Consider the following 27,223-nt stretch of genomic DNA (forward strand, 5'->3'; position numbering starts at 1 on the left):
CAATTTTTATAAACATGTTTTATTTATCTTGCTTATACCATTAGAACTGTAACTGCTGGCTGTCATTTCCCTGAAAAGGGGAAATCAACTCAAACACAGACTGGTGCTTTTCAAAAGACAGCAATTGGAAGGGCAGCAGCAGCGGGCATTTTGAGATTTCTTAAAACCTTCAAGGCTGCAGGAAAGACAAAAGGACATGTGACCAAAAGTGTTATGATTATCCATTAGGGATTTCCATCAGTACCGGCATCAGTTATTTAGGTGATAATACAGCAAGGTCAAGTATTAGTGACAGACAATGTGCAAGTCATAAGGAATGATAGAGAATACCAATCCTTACAAAAGTCATTGCTATCAAAGAAACTTAAAAGTGTTTCAAAGAGATATCTAAATACTTCACATCAAATATACAGTGGCCATCCAGATTATAGCTCAGGATTTGTTGCAAAATTTTGTCCAAGTGCCAAATCAAAGCCTTTTTTTTTTCTTTTTCTTTTTTTTTTGTTTTTCACCTTGTCTCCTAAAAAAAAAATTAATTACACAGTTACATTAGCAGTTATGCAAGCGCTCTTAACTCCATAGCCACAGGAATCAGGGCCCTGGTGATGAGGAGTGCTGCAGCTAAGGGTGCCTCTTCTTTGTCACAAACTGCCTCTAAGCCCACCTGTCTATTTAGGGCAATTGCATCACTACACATCTTGAACTGTTCAGTGCTTCGATTTAGTAAGAAAAAGCTGAAATGCAGTTGTTCTACCAAGCCACACTTCACCTTTTCCATCCATTCATGGGAACATTTAAGTTTTTTTAACTGCCACCACAGTAAATCTTTATGGATTTGCAGATTTTATCTGAATTTTGTTAAATCACTTTTAAATGACAGAAGTGAGTCTTTGCTTTTTCCTGCCACTTCAGTTAACCATGGAGATTGGATCACCCTGAAAATTGCCTTTTTATTTTATTCTTAGCAAGGGTGAGGAATCTGAATCTCATGTGCAAGGCTCAAGATGATGCTTAGGACAGAACATGCAGAGTAAACGTTGTTTCGTTCCTTTCAATATCCAGGGAATATAAAGCTGGCAACTGTAGTCCTGTCATTATGGGTAATGAAAACAGTCCCTTTACAACAAACTTCCTGTAAGGGAGAACAAATAGATAATAACTCTTCTGGTAACATGTATTGTACACTGGCCAGCGTGTTTTTGGCGTTGAACGGAATCCTGTGAATGTGTTTAGTTCACTTGCTGAGCGTTCATCTGAGGCATCCCTCTGTTTGGTCTGGGGGGCCCTCCACGACCTAGAAAACACAAATAGGGGGTTGAATTGTGCAGGAAATCTGCTTAGTTTAAAAACAGTCCTAAATCTTCTGGTCTGAACTCAGTGGGACTTTGTTGTGCTTCCTAAAACCGCAGGAAATCTGGTTAAAAATAGTCCTAAATCTTCTGGTCTGAACTCAGTGGGACTTTGTTGTGCTTCCTAAAACACACTCTCAGCTTCAGCACAGCCCAATGGAGCACTGAACTCCAGAGGCTTCAGCTCCACACCTCAGGGCTTTCAGGACCAAGGCAGGGACAGAAACTGAAACCCCTCAAAACTGAACTACCATGTGGGGTTCCACAGATGCAGGGCACAGCCTTGAGCTGCCCCCCATGGCAATGCATGTATTGAGACAGAACAGTCTCATCATCAAAGATATACTAAGAAAAAGACCAGAGGAAATGTGATGAAAATAGAATTTAGAAGCCTAACTACAGCCTCACGGGTTTGTTTCCCAAGGCTTTCGTTAATAAAACAGTTATGTAGTTCTGCCATATCTGAATGTCAACAGCAATTGCTGTTTTAGCTTCTTTTCCAAGAATTCCACATTTAACAGCCAACTTAACTTCCACCACCAGTTCATAGAACCCCAGTAATTCAAGTCAGCTTATTCTTAATTGTGAGCTGCTGAGTAAGGAGTGAGGTTGCTTCTAAGTGCAGAACTTTAAAAGCTGGCCCAGAAACTTCCATTCAACCCAAATCAATTATTCTCTACTCAGGAAATTACCTCTAGGAGCTCCCCGAGGTCCACTTTGTCCAGAGCCACGTTTGAAATTTTGTTGATATCCATCCTGAAGCGAAGAAATTAAAAAAGTTACAACATAAAACCTGGGCATCCTGTTATTAATTGCCAGCAAAATAAGGACCTTTTAGAATGATATGCACTGACAAAACACCTGTAACTTCAACATGCAACATTTTATTAGTAGAAAATGATCTTTAAAAAATAAATTCTTACTTCCACTAGTGCCTAGCAGCTGTAATAAAATGGGCAGTGACAAATGCTCTCTCCAGTTACAGGATGTGTTGCTCAATGTAACTAAGAAATATAAATAGATGCATTTAGTGTTCAACTTTTCCAAACTACACAGGGGCAGTTTGTCTTCCTGAGCAATAAAGGAAGTCCCAGAGGAAGATGTCACTAACAGCTCTAGTGCTTTTGACAGGTATTTCCCTCCCCACAGGCAGCTTACCCTCTGGTAGTTTGAGTAATCCCGAGGAGCATTGAACTGGGGCTGTGTGTAGCCACTGTTTGGAGTGTTGGAAAAGGAAGGACGGTAGCCATCATATCCCCCTAAGGAACAGGGCACAAATCTTTCACTTGGAAATCAAAGCTGCACTTAATACTGACCTTCTGCTACTATAGAAAGAAAAGCAGCAACAGCATTTTACCTAAACTTTAAAAAAATCCCATCCCTTTAGCAAGGGCTGTTTACCTGCAAATCAAGTCAATGCCTCCAACATCAGAGCTAATATATCACAAGAAATGAGAATGAGCACCTCATAAGGACTGGGAGGAGGCAGAATTCAGTGCATTCCTCAGAGTAACCCAAGGTCTGATTTACAGAACATTCAGTTCAGAGCTAAATATGATCCCAGGTAGGATTTAGATGTCCCAGCTGTGATTACTGCATTCACACTCCAATCAGCTGTATTTTTATTACACACCTTTCTTCTCTATTCCCCAGCCACAGGAGGGGAAGAGAACATGGAAGACAGTACCTGAGTCTGTAAGTAACCCCAGAACATGTGACAAGGAAATCTTTGTCCTATTTTAACATAAACCTCCTTGTAATGCTGACAGCCACACATGTAAGATCCAGGAATCATGAACATTCTCTTATCTATCCAGAACTACACTATCATTCCTCCAGTCCTGTTAATTCCCTTGGCCTAGTGACTTTTGGACTCTTGTGTTCCTGTACTTCTACATACACACCAGCCTATTCTCATTCTGATGAACCACAAAACACACTGTGGTAACATTAAGCATTTCTGAAACACCAACTTGCATCTGAATTCCTAGCTTGATGTGTGGATACTTCTGCATTTGCAGTAGATGCTTACTGTGGTATTGTAACAGAGTCCAAACACACACTTAAATTTTAAGCTGCTTATCTACAACCCATAAGGTTTTTACTACAAGTTTGGCTGTCTCACAGGGCTACTGCCCCAGTCTCCCAACGGCAGGTCAGTGTAACACCCGCTCTCCTGAGCTGGTGCTCCCCCCGGTGCAAGCAGAGCCCAGGGAGGGTTTTGCAGAGCTGCTCACCTCTGAATCCGTTCGCTGGGCCCCTGTAACCGTTCATGAGGCCCCGGGCCCCGCGGGATCCCCCCCGGGACACCCCCCGGCTGTTGTAGTAAGGCTGGCTGTTCCTGGGAAATCCAGTGCTCTGCTGGGGAGGCTGCTGGTGGTTTCCTGCCACTTGGTGACTCTGGTCTGGGGAACCATGGTAGGTACCAACCACTGCAGGGGAATCGGGGGGAAAAAGAAGTAGAAAAGTCTGGGTTTCTTTATGCTCCCACATATCTCTCTTTAAACCCAACAGTTCTGTTACAGAGCAAAAGGATAAAGCTCTTTCTCCTTGTTCCACATCCAGTACTTGTTAGCACTTCAGTGGAAAGTGAGGGCAGTGCTGCGAGGAAAAACAGCTCCGGACACAGGCTTTTATTTTTTTAAATTGCTAACCTGGAAAGCATTTTGCCTGCTGAACTCAAATCATATCTCAATGATTTCAGCACAAGATTCCAGGCCTTTGTGACCTTACATCAACCTTGAGAAGCAATCCATATTTGCTCTCATTTCTGGCTTACCATTTCCTTTACAGAATGTCACCTCGAATTGCACTGTTTTTTTTAAAGCAACCTTAACATCAGCAAAGCCAGTACTTCACTCTAGTACTTCCATCTTTAGAATAATCCTGTTCATGGTTTTTTTTAAAGCCATATAAGCCTCAGTCAAGTGGCTTAACAACTGGAGACAGATATACTGAATTGCACTCCCCGTTGGACATTCAAACCCAGACAGAGTAACAAAACCTGGTAGTGCTCAGGGGAAAGGCCTGCAAGGGAACCTATGACATGCTTTGTTCCATCATCTAGGATGTCAAAGACTTATCACCTGCTCTACCAAGGCCACAAGAATTTTACCTGTCTGGAGTTGTTCTTGCTGGAGATCTGATTGTTCTACTTGGTGAGGTTGATTGGAGAAACTCTGGTTGTAACTGGCCTGGTACTGGTTTTGCTGCTTAAGGGTTTCTGGCTCATTCACAGGAGGAACAGGTGCATTCATGTTGAATACCTGTAAGAGCAGAAATTCAGTTTTATGGCTCTGTAAAGAATTAGAAATGTGAATAACCAAGGACTATCATATGTAGCTGCATGACTGATTCCACCACAAGGAATGAGCACCAAGCCAAAGGGATCCAGAGCTGATTTCCTACTCACTGTTTGCATGGATTGGAATGGAGCTGCATTGACGTTGATTCCGCTGCTATGCAAAGGCTTGCTGGACCCAGCCTGGAACACCTGTGGCTGGGATGCAGTGGGAAGTGATGATGAGGATGGGGTCTGGTCTGCATTCAGGGACATGGAAGCCTAATAATTAAAACAAACAACACTTTAGCTCTTGAGCTACCAAAAATTTAACTTCAAAAACTTTGCTTAAAAAAGAGTGGCAATGCCGCAGCTCCACCTCTACTAATGACTGTTTTGTACTTCAGCTCAACAGCCTAATTCACAACAGCACAATGAGAGGAAAAACCTAACCACCTTCTCCCTCATTAACTTGAAACACAACTAGAAAAATCTAGAGGGGGGAAATGAAGAAGTTTACAGGCTAACTGCTGTGAAAAAAATAAATCCCATTTCCTATGCCAACAACACTGATGCTCCCATGCTGATGTTGGCATGCTGCATCCAACTAAACAAACAAGCTTCCAAATGAAAAGTCTTGCTATGGAGGACTTACTGGTCACAGACAGGCTCAGAATTTTGAAATTTAAGCATCCCTATCAACTAACAATAATGTTATTTACTAAGAAACACAGACTAACATTTGATGCCACCTGCAATCAAGAGTTCTTCCCACCCCTGTGAAACCTGACTTGCCTGAATCTGGTCAATTGATTCTTTCTGTGGCCGTTGCTCTGCTGTGTGAGAAGGCTGATACATGGGTTGGGAAGCTGTATATCCCTCACTTGTAGAAGAAACCAGGGGAACCTGACAAAATAAACCCCAAAGCCCCCAGAAGTCAGCTGATGCTCACACACAGTTTTGTAAAAAGTATCAGAGAACTCTGGAGTGGATGGAACTCTCTAATCCGTGAGCCAGCACATTTCAAACCAGTACAAAATAATTATCTTTTAACTACCAACATTCTAACACCACACAGCTCCAAGCTCAAGCACAAGTAGACAAGGGCTGGCTTCCAATGGCCTGAATTTTACATTTTTACAAGCTCTGCTCCCATACAGAGAGCCCAGGGGAAAGTCCAGCCAGGGAAGCAAAGCACTTTGCATTAAAGGCTGTACTGGGGAGTTAAAGAGGCAATGGATAACAACTGATGGGGGTGTTCACATCACACTGGAATGTTCCAAAGCCAAGGGTAAGTTTAACTACTGCTTGCAAGATCCTCAAGAGAATCACTGGCAGCACTAATAAGGGAAATAAAAAAAAAACCCATTGGATTAAGTCAGACATCACCTAACAACAAAATAAAAACTAGTGCAGAGAAAAAAACCCTCTGCCCAAAAAAATTAGTCTTCTCCTATGAGACAACAAAACTGTGGAGAGCATCAGCATTTCAGGAGGTACACACAGAGGAAATTTAAGAAATAATTCCCTCACTCCTGTTTCTATATAAATGAGTGACTTAAACCTTGCAGACCCAATCTGGACAAGCCAAAGGAAGCAATTTATACTGCCTGTACTGTGAGATCCATCATCTATACAGATTTTTTTTCGGTTTGCTAATACCTACAGGGATCAGATCCATTACTGAGACCAGCAGAGTCCTCAGAGGTATCACACATGCTTAACAAAAACATCTTTAATCACCACACAACGAAACATCTTAACAACAAAGTAACTACTTCATTTATACAACGCAGAAGCAAGTTTAGGAGATGCCTGAAAGCTCAAGTGGAAACCCCATTCAACTCACACTGACTGCTCTACAACTCCAGGGTAAAATCCCAATCCAAGCAAGTGGGAATAATCAACCAGAACAAAACACTGTGTCGTTAATGCATGAGATCTACTTGTGCCCTGACACTCACTGGAACAGACACAGGCTGCCCTGTAACCAAGTGGTTTTGGCATTTCTGTTGCAAAGAAGTAACAAACTACCTGCTTCCCATTAGTGGCAATTTGCAATGTCGGAAGAGAATGAAACTAGGAATTAGTAGTGCTTGTAAGCAGCACTGGAGATCACCAATTTCCCAAAATTGGACCTTCAGCTTTTTCTTAAGAGTTTCTCATGTATGTAGAAAATAAATCCTTTTGCAACTTCAATCAGGTCTAATATCAAACTCAAACCCAAACCAGAATTTACTAAACGTTTTACCTGTGTAGCTTCTGGTTGCACTGGAACTTGGGTTGGCTGGGCAAGTCTTGACTCAGCATGAACTGGAGGAAAATAATTTCACTTATTACACAGTAAAATCAAACCTTTTACAGAATAGCATTATTATCTGCTCTGAGCATTTATGTGAAAGCTGATCATCATGAAGATGATGAAGCCTTAAGCAAGGCAAAGCCATACTCAAATTACCATCTCCTGTTTCCATGCAGAGCATTTTTTCTAGTTGTCCAAAATAATCCAAAGCAAAACCAAAGAAGCTTTAGCTGCTCCTTATTTCCAAACAAAACCTATAAGCAAGTGAGAAGTGGAAGCCTAAAAAACAGTACAACTACATTTCTGAGAAAAACACACTATAACAGGATTGTACTATTACTTGTGGTGACCTTTTTATTACTCAGCAGCAACTGAAGCGTTTCTAAGAGATGACTTGCAGTCTTCCCCAGTATTTCTCTTTAGGATTTACCATTACAAACCTGGAGGGCAAACCATTTGGGGCATGTCCAAACTCTGTGCTGGGTTCATGGGCTGTGCAGATACAATGGCAGGATCAAGTGTTTGGTTCTCAAATTCCAGCATCGAGTCCTGGATAGAAAAAAATAAAAAAATACTAAAAGTCAAATCCATACTGGTGTGGGTTAAACAGATGAATGTTCAGAGTACAGAAATACCTGCATGAAGTTGTAGGGGCCCTGCATCTGTGCCATGAGGTCCTGTACTCGCTGTCTCCTGACCAGGGGGTCTGCCTGAGCCACAGCAGTGAGCGCGTGAGGTTCCGCGACGGGAGGAGACGTCGCCTGTGTCTGTTGCTGCAGGGAATTTACAACCTAACAAGAGACAACAACCAACTGCAATTTCAGCCCAAGGCAGCGCTGCACTCAAGTGACTCAGGAGTTCTTGCATTTCTGGCTATTGCCTGACTGGTTATGGATGATGGAATTGCTGTAGTGGTGTTGAAGGACAGCATTACATCCTAGACAGGTCGGTACTGTGGCCAGCTACTCATCCGAGCACTCCCAGGATTACAGAGCTCACACTCTGCTCTTATTTCTCTCTATCTACTCTTTTCCCCATGAAAAAAGTATTTGTTTATTATCACATGGAGTTTTTTAGACCAGGATTTGAGACAGCGATTTATCACCATTTGGAAATTTAAAGGAAGTGGGGGAAGAGTAAGCTTCAGAAATATGCATAAATGGGGAACAATTATTTTCTCACAGCTTTCTGGTAAATGTACATGGAGTCAGAATTTTTTGGTCTTTCTGAAGACTTTATAATGCTCAATTTTCACAGCCACTGTTATCCTAGCTCCCTGATTTACTGTCTCAGGAACAGTAGGCAGCATTGCATGACAAAGATTGCCAGACAGCATCGTGAGGGGACACCAGAAGCCCAGAAGCAGAAGCACAGATCAGGGAGGGCAAGAAAGCTCAGATTTACCAGACACATCCCAAAGTGACAAACATCAACAAAGGAACAAACTGCAATGGGCTTTCAGATAGCACCTGATCAGACAGCAGAGCAACCAGCAAAGCTGGACATGGGCACCTCAAACATCAATCAGCAAACAGTCTGAAAACGGACAGTGACAACGATGGTCGAGCTACACTTCAATGGCCCTAACCAGTCCCTCACCTGCTCTTTAGGCAGCTCCTGTAATCCAGAAGTGCCATTTTCAATGTCAACAAATGCCCTTTAAAAATACCATTGTCTCTTATCATTACTTCTCTATTTCAATCACCTTCTAACATTGCTAACATTTCAGATAAACAGCTAAGCCTTAAAACTTAGTTACACATGGTATAAAATTAGCATACAGGCACCTGGAAGCTCAAAATACTGATGTAAAATACCTGGTTTCTTATTACAACTGTAGAAGACAGATTTCTGTACCCAGCCATGACAATTCACAAGCCATTCTATAACAAAGGTCTGAACTTTAAGCCTCACAATGTCACTATCCACCCTCAAAGCCTGCACGTTTCTTGTTAATTTCTCCAAGAAACCTACAGCATGTTCCAGCATTCTTACTGCCTGCCCAGATTTCAAATCTTGTTTGTCCACAGCATTCTGCACAAGCAGCTGCCTCACCAACTCCAATGGCTTGTTCCTTGAGCAAATCCCAAACAGAGAATCTGAACAACCTACAGTCCTCTGAGATCCCCTTCAGACCTAAATCACCACTGGCAGCAATCCATAGAAGCAATTTAACAATTCCCATGAAAAATATACCCTGAGGCAGTCCACCTGGAAACCAAGCACAACTCTGGTCTACCAAACAGTCCCTGAATTTCACATTATGGACCGTTTCCAAATTAAGAATTAAGGCCTGCGAGTGGAAAAAAATTATCTAGAGCACATATATAGACCTTTTGCACATGACAAAGTATTTTCAAATTAAGAATTAAGGCCCGTGAGTGGAAAAAATTATCTAGAGCACATATATAGACCTTTTGCACATGACAAAGTTTAAAAATTGAAGAAAAAGTGCAAGTCAGATCATCAGGTGAAACTTGAGTGGTAAAACCAACAGCTATTCATCTCCTGCATAATTGTTATCAAAAGTACTCTAAGTTATTTGAGCACTACCACTCAACTTATGGAGTCCAAGTCATTCACAACCATGCAGTATCTTTAAGGGAAAAAAAAATCAACAGAATCATCAAGAACACGCAACAGTGACAAAAACACCCAGCATTTTCCTTTTTCACAAATAGCACAGCAGTAATTTCAGACGGTATTTAATATTTTACATGATCTTTTCCAATACTCCTTTTCTGATGTCGAAAGGAACAGTTAGGAACAGTTCCTTCAGCCTTACCAGCACCACCAGGGCACTCTGACCAAGTAAAGCACAGTAGGATGGAACAATGAGCAAATTTCAAGTTGTGTGAGGTTACATTAGCCTTGTCAGCAAGCACAGCTGCCAGACACAAGGCAAGGAGACCGACAGGGGACAGAGAAAAAAGAGGAGGAAAGGTAAAACCACAAGTTTAATGACACCACAAACCAACAGAATGAACTTGCATTTCGTTAGTCTGAGAACAGTTTTCAATTCTACACAAAATCCATCCAACCAAAGTTCCACAATCTAAGACACAGAGAACTTTGTGTACAACCAGACTCAGGCACTAATTACAGAAGAAGCGGTTAAAAAAAATTTAAACCCCACAAAACAACAATAAAAAATCTCCATAAATACTATTACCAATAAAGGACATTTTCCCCAAAATTACAGTATCATATAATCCAAATACACTTGGAAAATTCACAAGCAAATTATTTAGCTTAAAAGTTATGGAAGGACCACAAAAAAACATCCTTGTGAAGATACCACCACTTCCCAGCCTATAAACACACTACAGAAATCCTGACTGTATCACATGTGCTTGAGGGTTACTGAAAGAAAGAGAGAGGAGTTTATGATATCCTCCCCCTTAGTGAACAATTACAGAGATCTTCTGAGCCAGTGTTCTCTTTCAGATTTCAAAATTCACAGCTATCAGTATACATCCTGTTTCATGATCTTACCAAAGCACAATTCAGCTGCATGCTGCTGAGAAATGAGACTGTGGTGCCAGCAAGAACAGTTTTACAGCCAGATATTCTCAATTTCCCTTTTTTGTGTTACAGCTGAGAAAATAAAGTTCTTTATTATGAAGAAACAGGCCTCAACTTTGATTTTTTCTTTATTATTCCTTTCTACCATGTCCAAGATACTGGCACAGAAAGGGCAGTTGAAGCACACATTCTCTGTATTGTCCTATGAAAACAAAGGTGATCCAATTCCAAATTCAGCTGACTAGGAAATGATGAGTTTCTGAAATCTGTCTGATACCAAACTACAACCTGAATTATGCCTTCATTCATACTCCTTACATTAAGACCAACAGAGAACTGAACCACTCTGGATACTTGGTAGAAACACAGATATAAAATGGGTATAATTGAAGCCAATTAATCAATACTTTTTAAATACTGTGCCTTCTAAGAACACTCCAACCAAGCATGACTTCAATGTACAGGTTTGGAGGGTTCCTTCAGTTTGTTAAGATAATTCTTAAAACACAGTCAGTAGGCAGTGAGTAGCAGTGATAATTTAAAGAGTTTTTTAAGTAAGTAAATAAATACTGTGACAAGGAACTACCAAACTTCTTCACATACATAGCAAAGCTGTCTACCTAGTTTTAGCAGTCTCACACTCATCCTCAGTATTATTAAATCTCTATGTGGTCTTCAACACTGTAAAATAGGAATTTCAGCCAGACTCAATGTAAAATCAGCCAGATTAGTTTATCAGATCAAAACAGCTGCTCAGTTGTTTCAGCACTTCACAAGATGATGAACACTTATTCCACTCCTACACTTAAAACCAGCCAAAGGCACCAAGGAAGTCTAAAAAACTGACCATCTGCAATTTGCTACTGCAGAAGGCTAAAATCAATCCAAAATCGAGCACCTGAAAGAAGCTGCTCATACTTGTTTTTACCAGACAGACCCAACTCAAACTCCAACGTACCAAACAGGGGGCTTGTCTTTTCCCATAGACCAGGGGCACAAATTCCAGTGTAATAAAATCATGGACTTGCACATGTAGCAAAGTCTGAGTGCAAATCACCGATGTGGGAATGGATCCCAACACCAGTGCACCACAAACACCACAAGTGAACAGGCACTCAAGTGCAAAGGAGTAACAAGTGAGATAATCCAAGAGCTGTGGTTCTGGGAAGCAGAGACGTACACACACAGAAGCATATTTTAACATCAAATGGTGAACATAAGCAATCTGGAGTAGGTATTAGTTGAGTTACTCATTCTCAGCTCCCTGTGCTTAATGAAAGCACAACTGCACCACACTGTCAGCAGCTGGGCAGATAAACTTTAAAGCTCTACATTTGCAGCTAAGTTCTCCAAAAAGAAAAAAGACTTCAAAAGAAGTCCTTAAAGTCTTTTTAAGCATAAGACTTTTAAGCCCTGTTTTCCCAAGCAAGCCACTAATGAAGAAAAGCAAGTTCTCTGCAAACTTAGCCAGACTAAATAGGTTTTATTTCTTTTTATTTTAGGTACTCCTGAGCTAAGGATGTAATTAAAGAATCGACTAGCGAGTCCAAGCCTACTGCAATAAATGTATTCTTTTATATATTGGGGGAGAAGGGATGCAATACTAAAACCTATCATGAATTGTGAGCCAGCAGCAGAAACAGGGATTGCAATTTTACCTGCAGTACACAAGATCTTACCTCAACCGTTTCAACTGTCCACTCATCTACCTGTTCCTTCTCACTACTGCTGAACTGAGTCTCTGCCATGAATTGTCTGTTTACATACTAAAATAAAAATAAGAAAGGGTATGAAAGTAAAAGTAAGTGGCATTGAAGGTATACAAAATGATAGTGTTTCAGTGAATAATACCTCAGTTGATTCAACTTCAGTTGGCTCAGTAAATTCTTCTGCTGGATCGGGTTCTTGAAGAAAAAGAAATAAACCATTTATGTGGGAAAAAAACAAATTTAAAAACCCAAAACAACAATAATAAAGACTCAACCCCCCTCTTCTACGTCTATAGACCTAGAAGATACAAAGTTAGACGAGAAAATCTCGTGTCTCAGAATAAAGAAGAAATGTCATGGGTGTTAACAGAAAATTAGTAATAACAAATGTTCTCAGAGCTTTAAATTGAAAAGAAAAAAAACCATTAAATTCCTGCTAGCAAGAGTTATGTTCAGCTATGCCTTCTCCACAAAAGGGAAAAATGTCCTGAGTTGTCTTAAAATTGTATACAACATTCCCAAGTTTCTTAAGTATGTAATTACACTGTCTGCTTCAGAAACTGCTCCCTTCTAGCTCAGCTTAAACTGGTGGGAACCACTGAAAAATGGGAAAAGCCTCAGGCAGCCAGAACTTTCATCCTGGATGGTTTCACTGCTAGAGATGAACACTGCATTTGCAATTTAATCACTCTGAGGACGGCAGAGACAAGACAGAAAAACACAAACATGTCAGCCACAGGGCATCTTCCCCTGCTCACCAGCCTCTGCTGCAGTGTCTTCTACTGCAGGTGCAGGTGCTGCCTCCTCTTCCTCACACAGCCCATTCTGGTGGTTGTGGGTGCTGTCAAAGTAACTGGTCTGAAGAATCCGTTCAACAATCTCCTTCAGAGCTTTATCTGGGAAAATGGAACAGGGAAACAACAGCACCACCTCAGTCCTCCTCATCTTCTCTTTCCTTCCTTCCCAAAGACTGCATGTACATTTTATGGCCCTTTTGCTGGGAAGATGTTGCTGCCCCAAGCCAGTCCATGAGCACCAGGATTTCTTCTCTTATTGGGTCACATTCAATAAATCCACAAATAACCCACTGTCATTCAGAAAAATCTGAAGGGCAAGAAGGATCTTAAGAGTACAGAACTCTTCAGAAGCTTTGTGGAGCACCTCACAGTGAGGTCAAGTTTATGAATTTATTTACTAGACTTTTATTCCTGTTACTTAAAACCATTACTGTAAGACAATTTCCTCCAAAAACAACTAACTGTCAATAAAAATAAATCTACACAGGTACCACCTGATTAATGAGGGCTCTTCTGAGGTGAAGTGGCTCAAAAGAGCCCTTGTAAGCAAAGAACACTTGCCCTCAGTGCTTCCCCTCAATGCTGGGGCACCTTAACACAAAAGTCATCAGCCCCACTGGCAAAGCAGTATTACTGGTTGCCTAGGCCAGGTATTTGGGAATTATTTCCATAAAAAGCAGTCTGGCTGGCATGGTCACACCCTGATCTGCAGTTAATCAATGAAGACAGGGCCAAACTGCAACACTTTTTGCAGGAGCTGAGGGGGAGAGAACATCCCACTAAGGAGGGCCATGTCAGTGTACGTATTACACTGCCACCTTGTTCACACCCAGCTTTGCAGAAAACAAAGAGCTGTCACTGAGCACCACGAGCAGCAGAGTACTGCTGAAACAGCAGGAATAGACTGGGCTTCAATACTAATGCTGAGCCAGTATAAAAAAATACACCACAGACTGAGTACAAACTTCACAAGTCACTGTTACAGTCCAGCTAAGAGCTGAGAAAAAGTAGTTCCTTTTAAGACCTCAGAGATAATTAACTGCCCAACTTCTCTGACATCAGATTGTGTTTTAGTTCAGGCACAAATTCAGTGTGCTGTCTCTTCATGCAGAGACCGTACTTACAGGTTGTTCCACAAACTGGTTTTTCTTTCCCTTCCAGTAAGTCCCACAGGTGAACAGATGCTTGCTCATACTGCTCATTCAACCTTAAAAATTAATTAATAAGAGTTAATTTCTTACAGAGTCTTTAAATTACCATAGCAAATACATCATTAACTGACTGGCAATTAGAAAGAGGAGCACTTTGCTGTAACCCACCTCATGTTCATGTCTCGTTCAGGGTAAACCAGCTTATAAAACTCATCCAGCATGGTCAGCTCCTCCTCTGTCAGCACCGGCACCCCGCTGGATCCCTGTTTGAGGTCGCTGCGCACTTCATCATCCCCCAGCTTCTCCAGGATGAACTGCAGCTCCAGCACCGTCTTCAAACGCTTCTGCTCAGCCTCCTCTCGCATCAGCTGCTCCCTACGAGCTGTCTTCTTTATTGTTTTCTGGATCTGGAATGGACCCAAGGAAAAACTGTTTGGAAATGTCTTTAATTGCTAAGAAAAGGTAGAGAGGAAGGCAAGGGAAAAGCCTAAGTGTTGGGTTCTTCCATTTGGAAAGGCCTGGGTGATCCAGACTGTTCACACTGGCCACACAGAGAGGTTATTCACCATATCCCACGAGAGCAGGAAGCATTCATTGGAACTACCAGGAGATCAGCTTAAAACAGATAAACAAAAGTACTCTGTTTTTTCACACACCACGAGAGGGAACTCATGGAATGTTTTGCCATGAAAGGCTGGGGAGACAGACAGGATCAGCGAGTCCAAAAAAGGATTTCAACGAATTCTTGGACATGAGATCCCCAGTCAGACACCCCAGGGAACAAGCATGTGCATCCACTGCAGCATTCCCAGTGTGAGGAGCATGGATGCAGGGAGGGAGAGGATGACACATCATCAGCAGCCTTGTGCTCTGCACTGAACCTTCCACAAGGTCTAAATGCAGCACGACTCTGAACCTACAGGATGTTTCTTCCACTCTCCATCTTAATCCAAGCATCCAGCATCCCAAATTCACTGGAAATGTAATATTCTCTCCCAAAAAATCTATCATAATGGTAACTTCCCCAAATGAAACATCCAAGTTTTGTTTTTAAAAATCAAAGACATATCTTAAAATCAACTAACAGCAGTCAGGAAAAATTACAACCAAGTTTGAAAGCAGAGCACCAGTCTGGTACTCCTGCATTCACTGGCTTGTTTCGGCAGTCAGCTGACCAGAGAAACACTTCAGAACAGACTTATCCAGAAAAGAATGTTCTCCATTACTAACATTCCAATAACACAGATGAACTGTAATGTCAGAAAATAGAGAAACAAGTTGGCTTAGTCCTAAAAATTAATTTACAGCCAATGTAGAAAGCAGTTTATAACACAAGGATGCTGCTGCCCTTCAAATTACCCCAGCCTGCCCACAAGCTAACTACACTCCTTAGAGCATCAGCTGCATTAACATCCACTACTCAACCAATTCCTCCAATGCTGCTGCTCTTTCCAGAACTCCCAAATGTTCAGAACTTAATTCTTGATCACAGTATTATTCTGCATCCTTGATAAAACAGCAACCCAAAAACACCTATTTCACAGTATTCAATTAATTTACCCTTTACAAAAATAAATTGTCCCATAATGTAGTTTCAGATTGTATTACCAAGAAATGAAAACCCTATGAAATCCATTGAAGAAAATGTTACCAATGGCAGCAAGTGACCATCTTTAATGTTGCATGACAGACCTGGTTCTGTAATCACTATTTTCAACACTTCTGTCAGAAAATTACACTATTCTTGTTTCCATACATTTATGGAAACAAGAATACATTTATTCTTATTTCCATACATCAGAAATTCTTCAGAAAACCTGACATCAATTAATAAAAAAAAAAACAGAAGAAGACAGTCAAACACAGAAGAAATCAAGAGCAATTCATTCCTGTAAACAGAGGTGACTACTGCCTCAGTGGAAGAGTTTAAAGTGTTTGGATAACCCACATGGCAATGCTTGATCTTTACTTACATCTTGGCTCAGAGCCATGAAACTCCTCTGCAGTTCCTTAGCAAATTCCAGGTTATTTGTCACTTCCTGGTATTTTGACACTGCATCCTTAAAAAAAAACCCAGAAAGACCACAAATGTAAACCATCAGCAACAGAACTGAATATATACTTCCAACAAATCAATTCCCACATTTTTTAGTTCTGAAGTGAGACACAGGATCCCTGAATGGGACTGCAACTATGTTAAGGCAAATTTAGACTTTCACTGGCCCAGATATCAAAGACTTGTGTATGTCCTTGGGGCCTCCAGTTTCTTTAGATATGCTAAACATACATAGAAATATGCCTTTACGTGCTCACATGGATGATGGACTGGTTTCGTGTTTGGCTGCAGCCAGTTCCTGACCAAAACTAACAAACAACTGGGAGAATTGGGAAGAAGAACAATCTGGCAACTCAGAACTGCTCAAGAGTTTGAGAATTAATGCATTGTTATCTCCAGTCAGAGCCAAAACCAGAATATACAGAGCATAATGTCCCCTTCCCCAGAAATCTTTGTTTCTGCTATCTTCTTAAACCTCATACTCTGATCTACACCAAAGCAAACCAAATTCCTCAACCCATTTGGTATTACTGAGAAATTATATCAAATCAGAATCAAATCAGAATCAAACCAGGGAGATATGGCTGAGACATTTACATTCCTGCTGTGACAAAATAATGCAGTTCTCCAAACTAACATTTTTTTTTATCAAGCCTGGTAGTCAGGCTTCATAAAAAACATGAGATTTCGTCCTCAACATGATGTCAGTTCTCTATCGTGGTTTATCTTCACAACAGGCCATTACAAAATAAAAATACACAGATCTCTGATATTTCAGTTCTCAGCTGGCACAGAACCACCAAAATGAAGATGAAATTATCCAAGGGTCCAAGGGAAGCAGCTCACTCTTTTAAGTGTCAACAGCTGCAATAGTGAGGTTACATTTTTGTCCCTTCACTTTCTCAGTGTTAAAAATCATCCATAAACACTGTTGATCCTAGACACAGAAGATAATTGTTAAGGATTTGACTTCACATAAGACTGAGCATCTGGTAATTTCCTGAAGTATCAACGTGCATGTTTGCACCATACAACTGAATTTAAATCGATACTTGCTTTTTATTTACAACTGCAGAACTGCTGCTGAATCAAGCTCTGCAACAACCTACTTTAAGAACCAGCCCCAAAAAGGAGAGAGGCAGGAAAAACTCCTCACCACAACGATAACAAAGCAATTGAACAGAGATCTGCTTAGGATTTTTAAATTTGTTTTTACCAGTTGATCTTGATTCAGACGTTCTCCCTTGTTCATTCGTTCCTGGTAATCATCAAGTTTGCTCTGAAACACAAGAGAAATGCTGTTATGAAGAGGCAAAAATCAGTTTAAAGCTTTTTTCTACTTGTGCTAACAAAATGATGCACTGTAATATTACACTACACAGACTGTACCATGTTACACACGCACATAACTGTCCTGTAGAAAGTGTACATGAGAAAAATTGTCTTCTGGGTTAAAACGCAAATATTTCCCCAAGAGGCAAACATTTTCATCTTGTTTATTTGGCTATTACAATGTCTTCATGACTAGTTGGAATTTCCAAGGAAATCCACATTCCTCCTAAGGGGACAAGCACTCTCAGTGCACATGTCCTTCAGTCCAAACACCAGAGAGCTGAACTGAGGGCTGAGGTAGAGCTTTATCACCACTTTATCACTACAATACCAGAAATCTGACCCCCACTGTCAATGCTATTAAGATTCAGAATGTAATTCTCTGTAGCTCCATCACTTAAGATAGTTGTAATGAATTTTGAACAGTTTCTAATCCTCTGTGCAAGAATGCCCACCAACACAATTCATATTAATAGCTCTAAAACAGTTTTTGTTCGAGAGCATTAGGATTTTTTTTCCACAGGAAGAAACTGAAAAAAGAATCATTAGGCTACTTTTCAGCAGGATCAGTTTTCTCATCCTCTTAAAAAGAAACCACACAGAAGAGGGGCATCAGCCAGAATCAGGTAAAACTCCTGTGAGCCCCAGTGACAGATTCTGCAGGCTAACTACAAAGGGTCTTCAAAAGGAAGCAACGCCTCTAAGGATAACACACCTAATTATTACACTGTTTCTGTATTATCACAAATTACTGCATTTTGAATGAAAATTGCCATGATCTAATTTTAAAAGTTATTAAAACAAATCCTTAACAATTACCATCCCAATTTAGGATAACAAAACATGAGAAGCAGGAGAAGACTTAATACTGAATGTCAAAGAATGAAAACCCTGATGCCAGCACTGCCTCAGGGTTTACACTGGCACTGAGTGACACCTTGTTTGGTTGCTGTTGCTATTCATTTCAGATTTTTCAGTTAAAATATTTTACTGGTATTTTTCTAGTTAATTCAACTTCTATGCTCAGTCTCAGACTTTTGGAAAGATGAAAGTCTGTGGAACAGTTTATCAAGCAAGCTCCTCTTCTGAAGTATTTGATGCCATCATTATTTCCTGAAACCCTATCCTACCCTTATGAGGCTTGGTCCTTTTGATGTCATTTTTGGTGCTGGATCTTTTTAAGTCCTCCAGGTCAGATAGAACATTTAACTACTTCACCTTCCAGTGTATCAGAGCCAGCAATGGCCTAGGCAAAGTCAAAGCAAGAACTTGCAGAGCTCCAAAAATATATCACTGGAAGTTTCATGCTGGGGACAGAAACTACATGGTAACAGTTGTTAAATGCAGCAGCCACAGCTCCTAAGAGATCAAAAAAGCAGCCCTGGAGAGCATTTGGCACACTGCAAATTTATCTCAACAGGAAGCAAGGTCAGGTTACTCTTCTCCATCCTGATCTCAGAGCAATGATGACATGCTTGGACAATCACAGGACAGTCTCTGGACTTGGGAGAGTGTGGCTGAGCTGTGCAGCCAAAAGGGAGGTAAAGGGACTGAACCACTGCAGTGCCCCAGTGCAAAGCCAGGTCAACCCACACCTCTGATGGCTGAAATCCTAAAGCAAAGAGGCTTTGCACACAAGCAAATTTCAAAGGAAGTTCCTACTTGCTCAAGTCACCAGCTCCCCTGCTGCAGGTTTCAACTCCCTTGGTCACTCTGATGCAATTGTTTGTGAAGCTGCTCAGTAAATAGACTGCAAACAAGAGCCAGCTTGAACAGGGTCTACAAAAATGCACTAAAACAAATTCTGTGATCCAGTTTCCAACACAAACCCAAAACAACAGTAAAACAAATGGGTGGAACGCTGTATTCCAGAACACAACTTTGTTTGATTTTGTTGAAAAAAACAACATATATTGCAAAATTACACCGTGAAACACTCACAGAATCCATTTTGGTGGCTGAGGGCAGAAGGGAGGGAGAGGCAAAAATACCCTAAATAGCTACAATTTTTTCTGTATACTTTCTCCATGCATGGTTGGTCCTTTCAGATTAAGCTATTGCAGTAACATACTGAACAATGCACAAGGTTTTTCTTGAATGATCAAATACTCTAAGGTCTAATGCAAATGCTTTGCTTATTTTTATTCAACTAAAAAGCCAAGGGTAATATGTCTTTCTGTTAGGAACAGAAGAAAAGTTACTTGTCTTCATGTTACTTCTTACAAACTATTCTTGTTGGGAAGGTAAAAGCAGAGGAAGGAAAGCCCTGTCAGCTGCAATGCAGAGGACAAGCCAATGTGCATTTAGTTAGATGTTACCACAAAGATTCTGACTGCCAAGTAAGCATTCTTCTATCATAGCAAAGACACTTTTAAGATCCAAAGCTGCATTACACAGAAATATTAAGTAAAATGCCTTCCTTTATAATCTGCACTGTCAACTAACAGCAATCCAAGAGCAGCATTAGAGCTGTGAAACAACTGCAGTGAAATTCCTGCTCAGGAACCTACTGCAGTACCTGCAAGACTCTTCATCTTACCTCTCCTTACACAACTTCACCCTCACTCCTCAGACAGATCTCAGAGCATGAAAAACAAACCAGCAGGAAAAAAAATAATCCAGTGGCAAAGTGAGTCCATGAATTGTGCATTGAGGGCTCATGAGTCAGCAACTCACAGTTCTGCAGGCAGCAAGCCACTCTGCTTCAGCTTTTTCCATTGAGATACCTGAAGTATTTTGGAGTTTCCTGGGGAAAAGCACCACTAGCAGGCTCTTGGGACTGTGGTGCTCATTGCTTAACTACACCCTGGATTCTACCTTAATAGGAATCCAAAACTGAGTTACTTTATTGGAATAGACAGTTCTCTTCACTTCCTCTGAATTGTCTCAAAAACTCAGCTTTTTCCATTGAGATACCTGAAGTATTTTGGAGTTTCCTGGGGAAAAGCACCACTAGCAGGCTCTTGGGACTGTGGTGCTCATTGCTTAACTACACCCTGGATTCTACCTTAACAGGAATCCAAAACGGAGTTACTTTATTGGACTAATAGACAGTTCTCTTCACTTCCTCTGAATTGTCTCAAAAACATCATCCTGAATTGTCTCAAAAACTGCAGTTACCTGGCATTACCCTGCAAACCTACCCTGGTTTTAGAAATGTCTGACCACTGAGCCACCACTTCCAGTGCTGTGCTGCAAACTGGATCACTGGAATCATCAGATTAAAAATAACCCTTAAAAAAGGGGGTCAGGAGCAGGAGGGAGGCTCTATATTTAACCAGATAATTTCAATGCTATGGTTCTACCAATTACAGCAGCACAAGTGTGCACAACAAGCTGCAAGGTGACAAGGTAACCTCTGCCAACAGCTGGAGCAAATCTTTAGTAATTCAAACTCTGCCATAAGGTAAGAAAAGATGGAAAGGACATTCCAAGTTTGTCTCCTGAGGTATCTCAAAAACCAAATTAATGTTTTTGACAGCACAACAGCAATTAAGATAATCCAGAATTTAAAATAGCTGTGTTATACAGTTTGCACTGAAGCCAAATAAATGCCAAGTTAAAAATTAGAAGTTTGCTAACCTGTTTTATGTCTCTGCATTGTAATTTGTCTGCTGTCCACCATCACCTCCATACTCACTCATGGCACTGCAGCTAAAACTGCCCAGAAATGATAAAACACCCCACAAACCAGAACTAGTCTCCTATTTTCTCAAAAAAACAAGAAAAAAAAAATCAAAAAGCAAAAACACTGAGCAAGGAAGTTCAGAACCTCGCAAAAGCCACCAGTTCTGAGAAGCTCTTTCAGTCCCGAGTTGGAACCAGGAAGATGGAAGGATACAGTAACACCAACACTCCAGAACACAAAACATTTACAGGTCTTCTGTTTAAACTGAATTGATTTTTTGAGCAACAGTAGTAGATATTCTGGTGGGAGGGTTTTTCCCCACAGTCTGGGAAGTTTGATGGTTCAGGAAAAAATATCTGCATAATGTATTAGTTTTTAAACAAAGGACAAGGACACATCAATTCTGAGAGTGCAGTTTCATGATCCGTTAGCCCCAGAGGCAGAAAAAGCTTCTTCAGTAACCAGAATTAAGTCACAGGAGAGTGGAACCCCAAGTTTTGGTGACTGCAGAGATGTTCTTTCCAAATTACCTCCATACAGGATTTCCTACAGAAACATTCTGAATCTTCAAGGAAGTTGACTACACTGTAGGAGATATGGATTTTGCTCTACACATAATTTTTGTTCCAAAAAGTTACTTTTACAAGTAAATTCTAGAGCAGAAATGTGTCTTTCCCAACACATTCTGCCCGTCTTCTTCTTCAATCAAAAACCATGATCCAAACCCCAAAGCAGCATCTGAAAAACTGAAACAAGAAGATGTTTCACAGCTCCTTGGACTCATCATGGATCCAGTTAACTGACCTCACTGTGAGACAATCCCTGCTCTACAATAACCAGTTAAAACCAAAACAGAGCAGCCTGAAACCTCAAAGCACCAACCACCACAAGATTTCATAGACAAACTGCTTGGATTTTTAGACCTGGAGCTTGACACCCAAAATTCCTACTAAGAGAGGTTTCAAAGAAAGATTCAGGCTTATAATACACTGTCTGAAATGAATATTATGATTTGTTCCATGTTAAATCTCCAAAGATTAATTTCAAACCAAACCTCCCAAGGAGAGGTTCTGGAGCCACTCACAAGCCTGAGCATCCAAGTGGCCCAAATCATGGACAAAGGCATTGAGAGAGCTGCTACCAATGGGCAGCTTCAAACTTCCTGCTACCAGAATGGAAAACTGATCCTAGCTTTTACTACAGGCTCCTGTTTCCCATGGGAAATCCAACATTTTACTGAACCAAGTCACATCAACTTCCAACGTCCACCTGCTGTTCTGTGAGAGTTCTTGTGTAGCAAGGACAGCAGCACCTGTGAGCTGCTCATTCTGCACCCCAGCCAGGGTTACACTCAGGAGGAAACTCAGACAAGCTGATAAAGTGACAGCAGCTCAAGTTACCAGGCACAGGCAGTATGTGCCATCTTTCCAACTCCAGACACCAAGCTCACATCAAGCTTTAAGCTCACATGTTACTCTGTGAACATCTGCCCATCTCCTAGTCCACGTGCTAGCAAATTAATTATTTTGCCCCTTTGGCAGAACATTTCTTTGATGAACTGTTCTTACAGGGCTCATGCCCTATTACACAAGATGAAAGCAAAAACAACTGGGTTTTTTCTTCATTCAGCCCTGAAACAAAACCAGAGTTTGATCTACATTTAATTGGCTTAAAATTTGGAAAGGATTTTCTCCTCTAAAAACAACAAAACAGAAGAGCCAGGGAGAAGGAGAAATTGAAGGTGAAATATTTTCTCCTAGGGAACGTGGACAGCTGGCAGGATTCTAACCCCAGACACCTGACAAACACCTGGAGGAGTCCAGGCAACTTTCAAATTAACTAAGCTTGTCAACATAAACTTGAGCTGCACATCCAAAGGCCCTGGAGAGAAAATACCCCTTTAATTACCCCCTTCCATGCACACACAAACATCTTGTCATCTAAGAACAGAGGACAGCATTCCTATCTTTTCCAAATACAAAGAGATGAGGGGAACATAGACGTTTTCAGGCCATGTTTGCACATCCACTTCTGAACAGCAATTCAATTTATCCCAGTCCCTTTTAACAAAAGAAATACTCATTTTTTCAAATGAGATCACATTTAGGAAAAGAAAATGAAAGTGTAACTAATAATCCAGTGGCTTTAGTTTATACAGAAACATTCAAACTAGTACAGACCAAAGTTATAAATATTATTTCAATCTGTATTTTGATAGTCACATTATTTTATCCTCTGTGTTTACAGGTAAACCTGACAAACTTTACTCCAAAAATTCTAATTTCTTTATGAAGAGAGACCTTTCCTCCTTTTATTTAAAACCTAAGATGGTACCTCTTCCAGAGCAGTAATTTTCCATCCTTCAGAAATGTGTGTCTAAATATTTGTGTTCATTCTGTGACACAAAACTCTGAAAATCATCTCTGCTGGCCTTCGTTAGCAGCTGCTGACAAAGAAAGGATTAACTGTCCAACTGAGCACAAGTTCCCAGAGAGATTTACTGCATTTCTCACCCACTCCTGTCTGTGCAGTTTCCAGAACAATTTTACTTTCTGGATGGTTGGAAAAATTAAAAATATATTCTTGTCCAAAGATGCAATATATAAGGAAATCCTGATGTGCACAAGATGTGTTTTAAGACACAAAGCAGGTACTGCTCTCTTTACCAAAGGGCATTATTTACTACAGAACTCTTGGTTCCCCCACCAAGGGAGAGGCTCAAGCCCACAAAGGAGTTCCTCTGCTTTAACACACCCAAACCCATTTCTCTCATGACTTCTGTAGTGCTTACGAGTCCTCCTTCAGGAAGTTTCAGAACTTCAGCCCATTAAGATTTAGGAATCTTTGAACTTTAATTCATCAGTGAGAGACAGCACAGAGCTTTTCCTTTTTAAGCCCCAACCCTTGCCTGTTCTTTAAGCCCACATTGCCCAGCACAGAGTATTCAAAAAATAAATGCTTTCAGTAATTTTCATGGAATATCTCCCAACAAAAGCCATGTCCAGGAAAAAAAAGGCACTTTGTTCCCTCTACTCGCTTGGTAAAACACTAAAACTCCACTCAAATAGAATGGAATGGCTAAGGCAAGTGTAAATTGTTTAAAGGTAAATAAAAACACTGCTCCCAAGGACCCTCACACCAGTGACACCGTGCTTTAGCCTCTTCATTACTCCCGAGTACAGAACAGGTCAGAATGTTCACTTGCTGATTTTGGTTTTTAAAATACACGCTTTTAACATAATAAACAAAAATATTTTCAGAGGATTTTTGTGTACATTGGGTACAACAGTTAATTTTCAAACATTTTTTTTGTATAGGAACAACTAGAGACAGAAAGATCTGCTCTCTTTCTCAAGTTGAGGACCAGTATTGGTTGTACAGATATTCCTGTGTATTAATGCCAAGTTTAAGACAATCATCTTGCCCTGTCTACATACAACAGACACAGAGAAAAGCTCCTCTGATTCTAAAACTTACCTAAGATGTCCTGGCTTGCTGCTTTTTGCCATGTCATTTCTAAAATCCAGGAAAATCCCACACCCAGTTTTGAAGCAGGAAGCTACACTGTACACAGTGTATTTATACAGTGTATTATTGATACACAGTGTATTATTAATAGGTAAAGCACAGCTTCTCTCCTTTACAACCCACCTGTACAGACTAATTTACTGGGAATACTTCCACCTTATACAATATGGAACACTATGAAAATTATCAGAAGTGACAGTTAAAAAAAATTAATAGATCAGTTACTGTGCTTATTCACTTCTAAAAATAATAAGAGATTTAGGGCTCTGGTACAAATATAAAATTATTTTTTGGTAATTTTAGCTTGGCACTGTGGTGTTTTGAGGCAAGTCTTGAGGCTATGTATTAATTCTTTTTCTGATGGACACCTCATGCTCTGGAGGTTGCAAAGCCCCGAGAAGCTCATTTAATCTGCCACCACCGAGAGGGTGCAAAACGCGCCGCGAGTAACCACGACAGCCTTTTCCTCTTGTGCCACAACTCGAACCGCCCGAGCACCAGGGACTGAGTAGCTGCTCTTTCTAAAAATAACCCGTGAAAGGCCGCTTCCAGCTGGGCTCAGGCTCCCAAAGAGTTGAGCTTAGGGCGATGGAAAGCGAGCGGTGACACTGGGGCGGGGTGGGGTGGCCCCGGCTTTGTGCGGGCGGCACAATGAGCTCCGCCGGGGAGGCCGGGCCGCCGCCATGTTACAGCTCCGCGTCCATGTGCCCGGCACCGGGGGCACCGCAGCCTCTGCCCGCCCGCTCCGCGGGCACCGGACGCGCTCCGGCCGCCGCACGGAGCGGGGATGTGGGGAGCAGATTCCCGGGATGGCGCGGCTGGGAAAGGCCCCGCCGCGGGGAACAAAAGGCGGAAGGAGGGGGAAGGGGAAGGGAGCGGCGCCGCCGAGGGGACTCCGGGCAGCGGGGGCGAAGGGGGGTCGGCAGCCGAGACCCTTCCGGGCGGAAACCGGGCCGGGTCCCGGGGCGACGGGAGGACCGCCGGGGATGGGGCAGGGGGACCCCGGGAGGGGAAGGGGACAGGCCAGGGGAGCGGCGCTCGCCCTTCTGGAACCTTCCAGCAGGCGGCCTCTGGGGGCCACGCCGGGAACAACCCGGGAGGGCTCGGCGGAGGGCCCGGCACAAGGGAGCGGAAGGGAAACAGCCCGGACCGGCTCGGGGGCAGGGGCGGCCGGAAGGCGGGGGACAAGGCGGGTGGGCACCCGGGATGGGCTGGAGGGTCTGAGGGGACGTGAGGATCACCTTCTTCTTCTCCAGGTTGCGCAGCTTCTTGTCGATCACCCCCAGGATCTGCTTCATGGCCTCGGTCTGCACCGTGGTGATGTTCACACCCGCCGCCGCCTGCGGGGCCGCCGTCGCCGGGGCAGCCTCGCTGCCCGGTCCCGCTTTGCCGGTGGCGCTGCCGGTGGTGCTGCTCGCCATGGTGCTGTTGGTAGCCGAGGGCATCTCTGTGAAGGAGGGAGGGAGGGCGGGAGAGAGACAAGAGAGCGGAGAGAGCGGCGGGCGCGTCACGGCGGAGCGCGGACGGCGGGAGCGCGCACGCGGCCGCGCCCCTCCCTCGGCGCGCGCGGGGCGGCGGTCACGTGACGGCGCGGGGCGGCCGCCTCGCGCCCAACGGTCATTTTCCCTTCACGCTCCCGCTCCCCCCCCGGCCCGCTCGGGGTGTCCGGAGGGGCCGCGCCGCCCTCCCTCACCCTGTGCGCCACTGAGCCCGGGGGGGACACGCTGCGCTCTCTCTCGCTCGGTAGGAATGGCCGCTTCAGCCACGCTCCAGCCCCAACGCCCGCGCTGCTCCTGCTACCACGGGAGAGAGAGAGAGAGAGGCGCGCGGCGGGCGGCCGAGCGGCAGACACAATAGTGGCGCGCCCCTGAGGGGCTGCCGGGCCCGCCCCTGAGGGGCTGCCGGGCCCGCCGCCTCCCGCGCCCCGCACGAACGGGCTCCAAAGCGCCTCTCCGTGCTCTGCGGCGAGTCCACAAACCGTGCGAGCCCGTCACGGCTCTAACTGAGCCCTAATAGCCGCCGCTCAGTCGCTGCAAACAGTTGCTTCATCTGTCTGTCAGGCTAGGATTTGCGTCTCCAGATATATCCCTGTATATCCCTACGATCCGCACGTAACGTGTTTGATTTTAGTCCTACACGTTTCAGTCACCAAAAGCTGCCACCGCTCAGTAAACCTTTAAACCTTTACTTCTATACTAGCAATTTATTCTTTCAATATTAATTATTTCAGTGCTGTTAAATAAAATAACAGCGTCAGGGTTTCTGTGAAGCGAAGGGAATTTTGGGATGAGTGCTCCAGCTGGAAAATGAAATGCCTTCAGAAGCCTGGGAGCTAAATGGGAAAGGATTTGGTATTTATTGTTGTCTTGGAATTAATGGGTGCAAGACTTTGGGAACTGAAATCCCTGAAAATCCACTCCGTGGTATTTGCACATGGACAATGGAAATTTTGGTTATAATAAGCAATTTAAGGCTGTATTTGTACCGTTGTTTTTTAAAGTGTTGGTTTTTTCCTTGATATCTTTGTTCGTGGATCCACACAATCAATGGCATTGAAAGGAAGGAA

General features: G+C 42.5%; 1 protein-coding gene across 3 annotated transcripts; it reads right to left on the reverse strand.

Annotated features, from left to right (window-relative positions):
• CAPRIN1 (cell cycle associated protein 1) lies at positions 1 to 26,486 on the reverse strand. Of its 3 annotated transcripts, XM_041410709.1 has the most exons (19): positions 26,351 to 26,486; positions 25,899 to 26,104; positions 17,386 to 17,448; positions 16,087 to 16,173; positions 14,282 to 14,520; positions 14,087 to 14,169; positions 12,924 to 13,061; positions 12,308 to 12,360; positions 12,136 to 12,222; positions 7,567 to 7,722; positions 7,372 to 7,480; positions 6,881 to 6,942; positions 5,425 to 5,535; positions 4,762 to 4,911; positions 4,465 to 4,615; positions 3,587 to 3,781; positions 2,508 to 2,608; positions 2,042 to 2,105; positions 1 to 1,294 (listed from the first exon to the last, which is right to left on the reverse strand). In XM_041410709.1, the coding sequence occupies exons 2-19, from the start codon at positions 26,100 to 26,102 to the stop codon at positions 1,230 to 1,232; spliced, it is 2,118 nt and encodes a 705-aa protein (XP_041266643.1). In that variant the 5' UTR covers positions 26,103 to 26,104; positions 26,351 to 26,486; the 3' UTR covers positions 1 to 1,229. The 3 variants fall into 3 exon arrangements, with proteins under 3 accessions (XP_041266643.1, XP_041266653.1, XP_041266663.1); XM_041410719.1 differs by lacking the exon at positions 12,136 to 12,222 and having other exon boundaries at positions 26,351 to 26,473; XM_041410729.1 differs by lacking the exon at positions 5,425 to 5,535 and having other exon boundaries at positions 26,351 to 26,473.
• Positions 26,487 to 27,223: the final 737 nt, after the last annotated feature.

Source organism: Onychostruthus taczanowskii, unplaced genomic scaffold (genome assembly GCF_017590055.1).
Source record: "Onychostruthus taczanowskii isolate IOZ18803 unplaced genomic scaffold, ASM1759005v1 scaffold101, whole genome shotgun sequence".
NCBI classification, from domain to species: Eukaryota; Metazoa; Chordata; class Aves; order Passeriformes; family Passeridae; genus Onychostruthus; species Onychostruthus taczanowskii.

Coding starts and splice junctions, on each gene's coding strand:
- CAPRIN1 (XM_041410709.1), bottom strand. CDS start 26,102: ATGCCCTCGGCTACCAACAGCACCATGGCGAGCAGCACCACCGGCAGC. Junction 16,174..17,385: donor GTCTGAATCAAGATCAACTG/GTAAAAACAAAT, acceptor TTTTTTTTTAAG/GATGCAGTGTCAAAATACCA. Junction 7,481..7,566: donor GCCCCTACAACTTCATGCAG/GTATTTCTGTAC, acceptor TTTTCTATCCAG/GACTCGATGCTGGAATTTGA.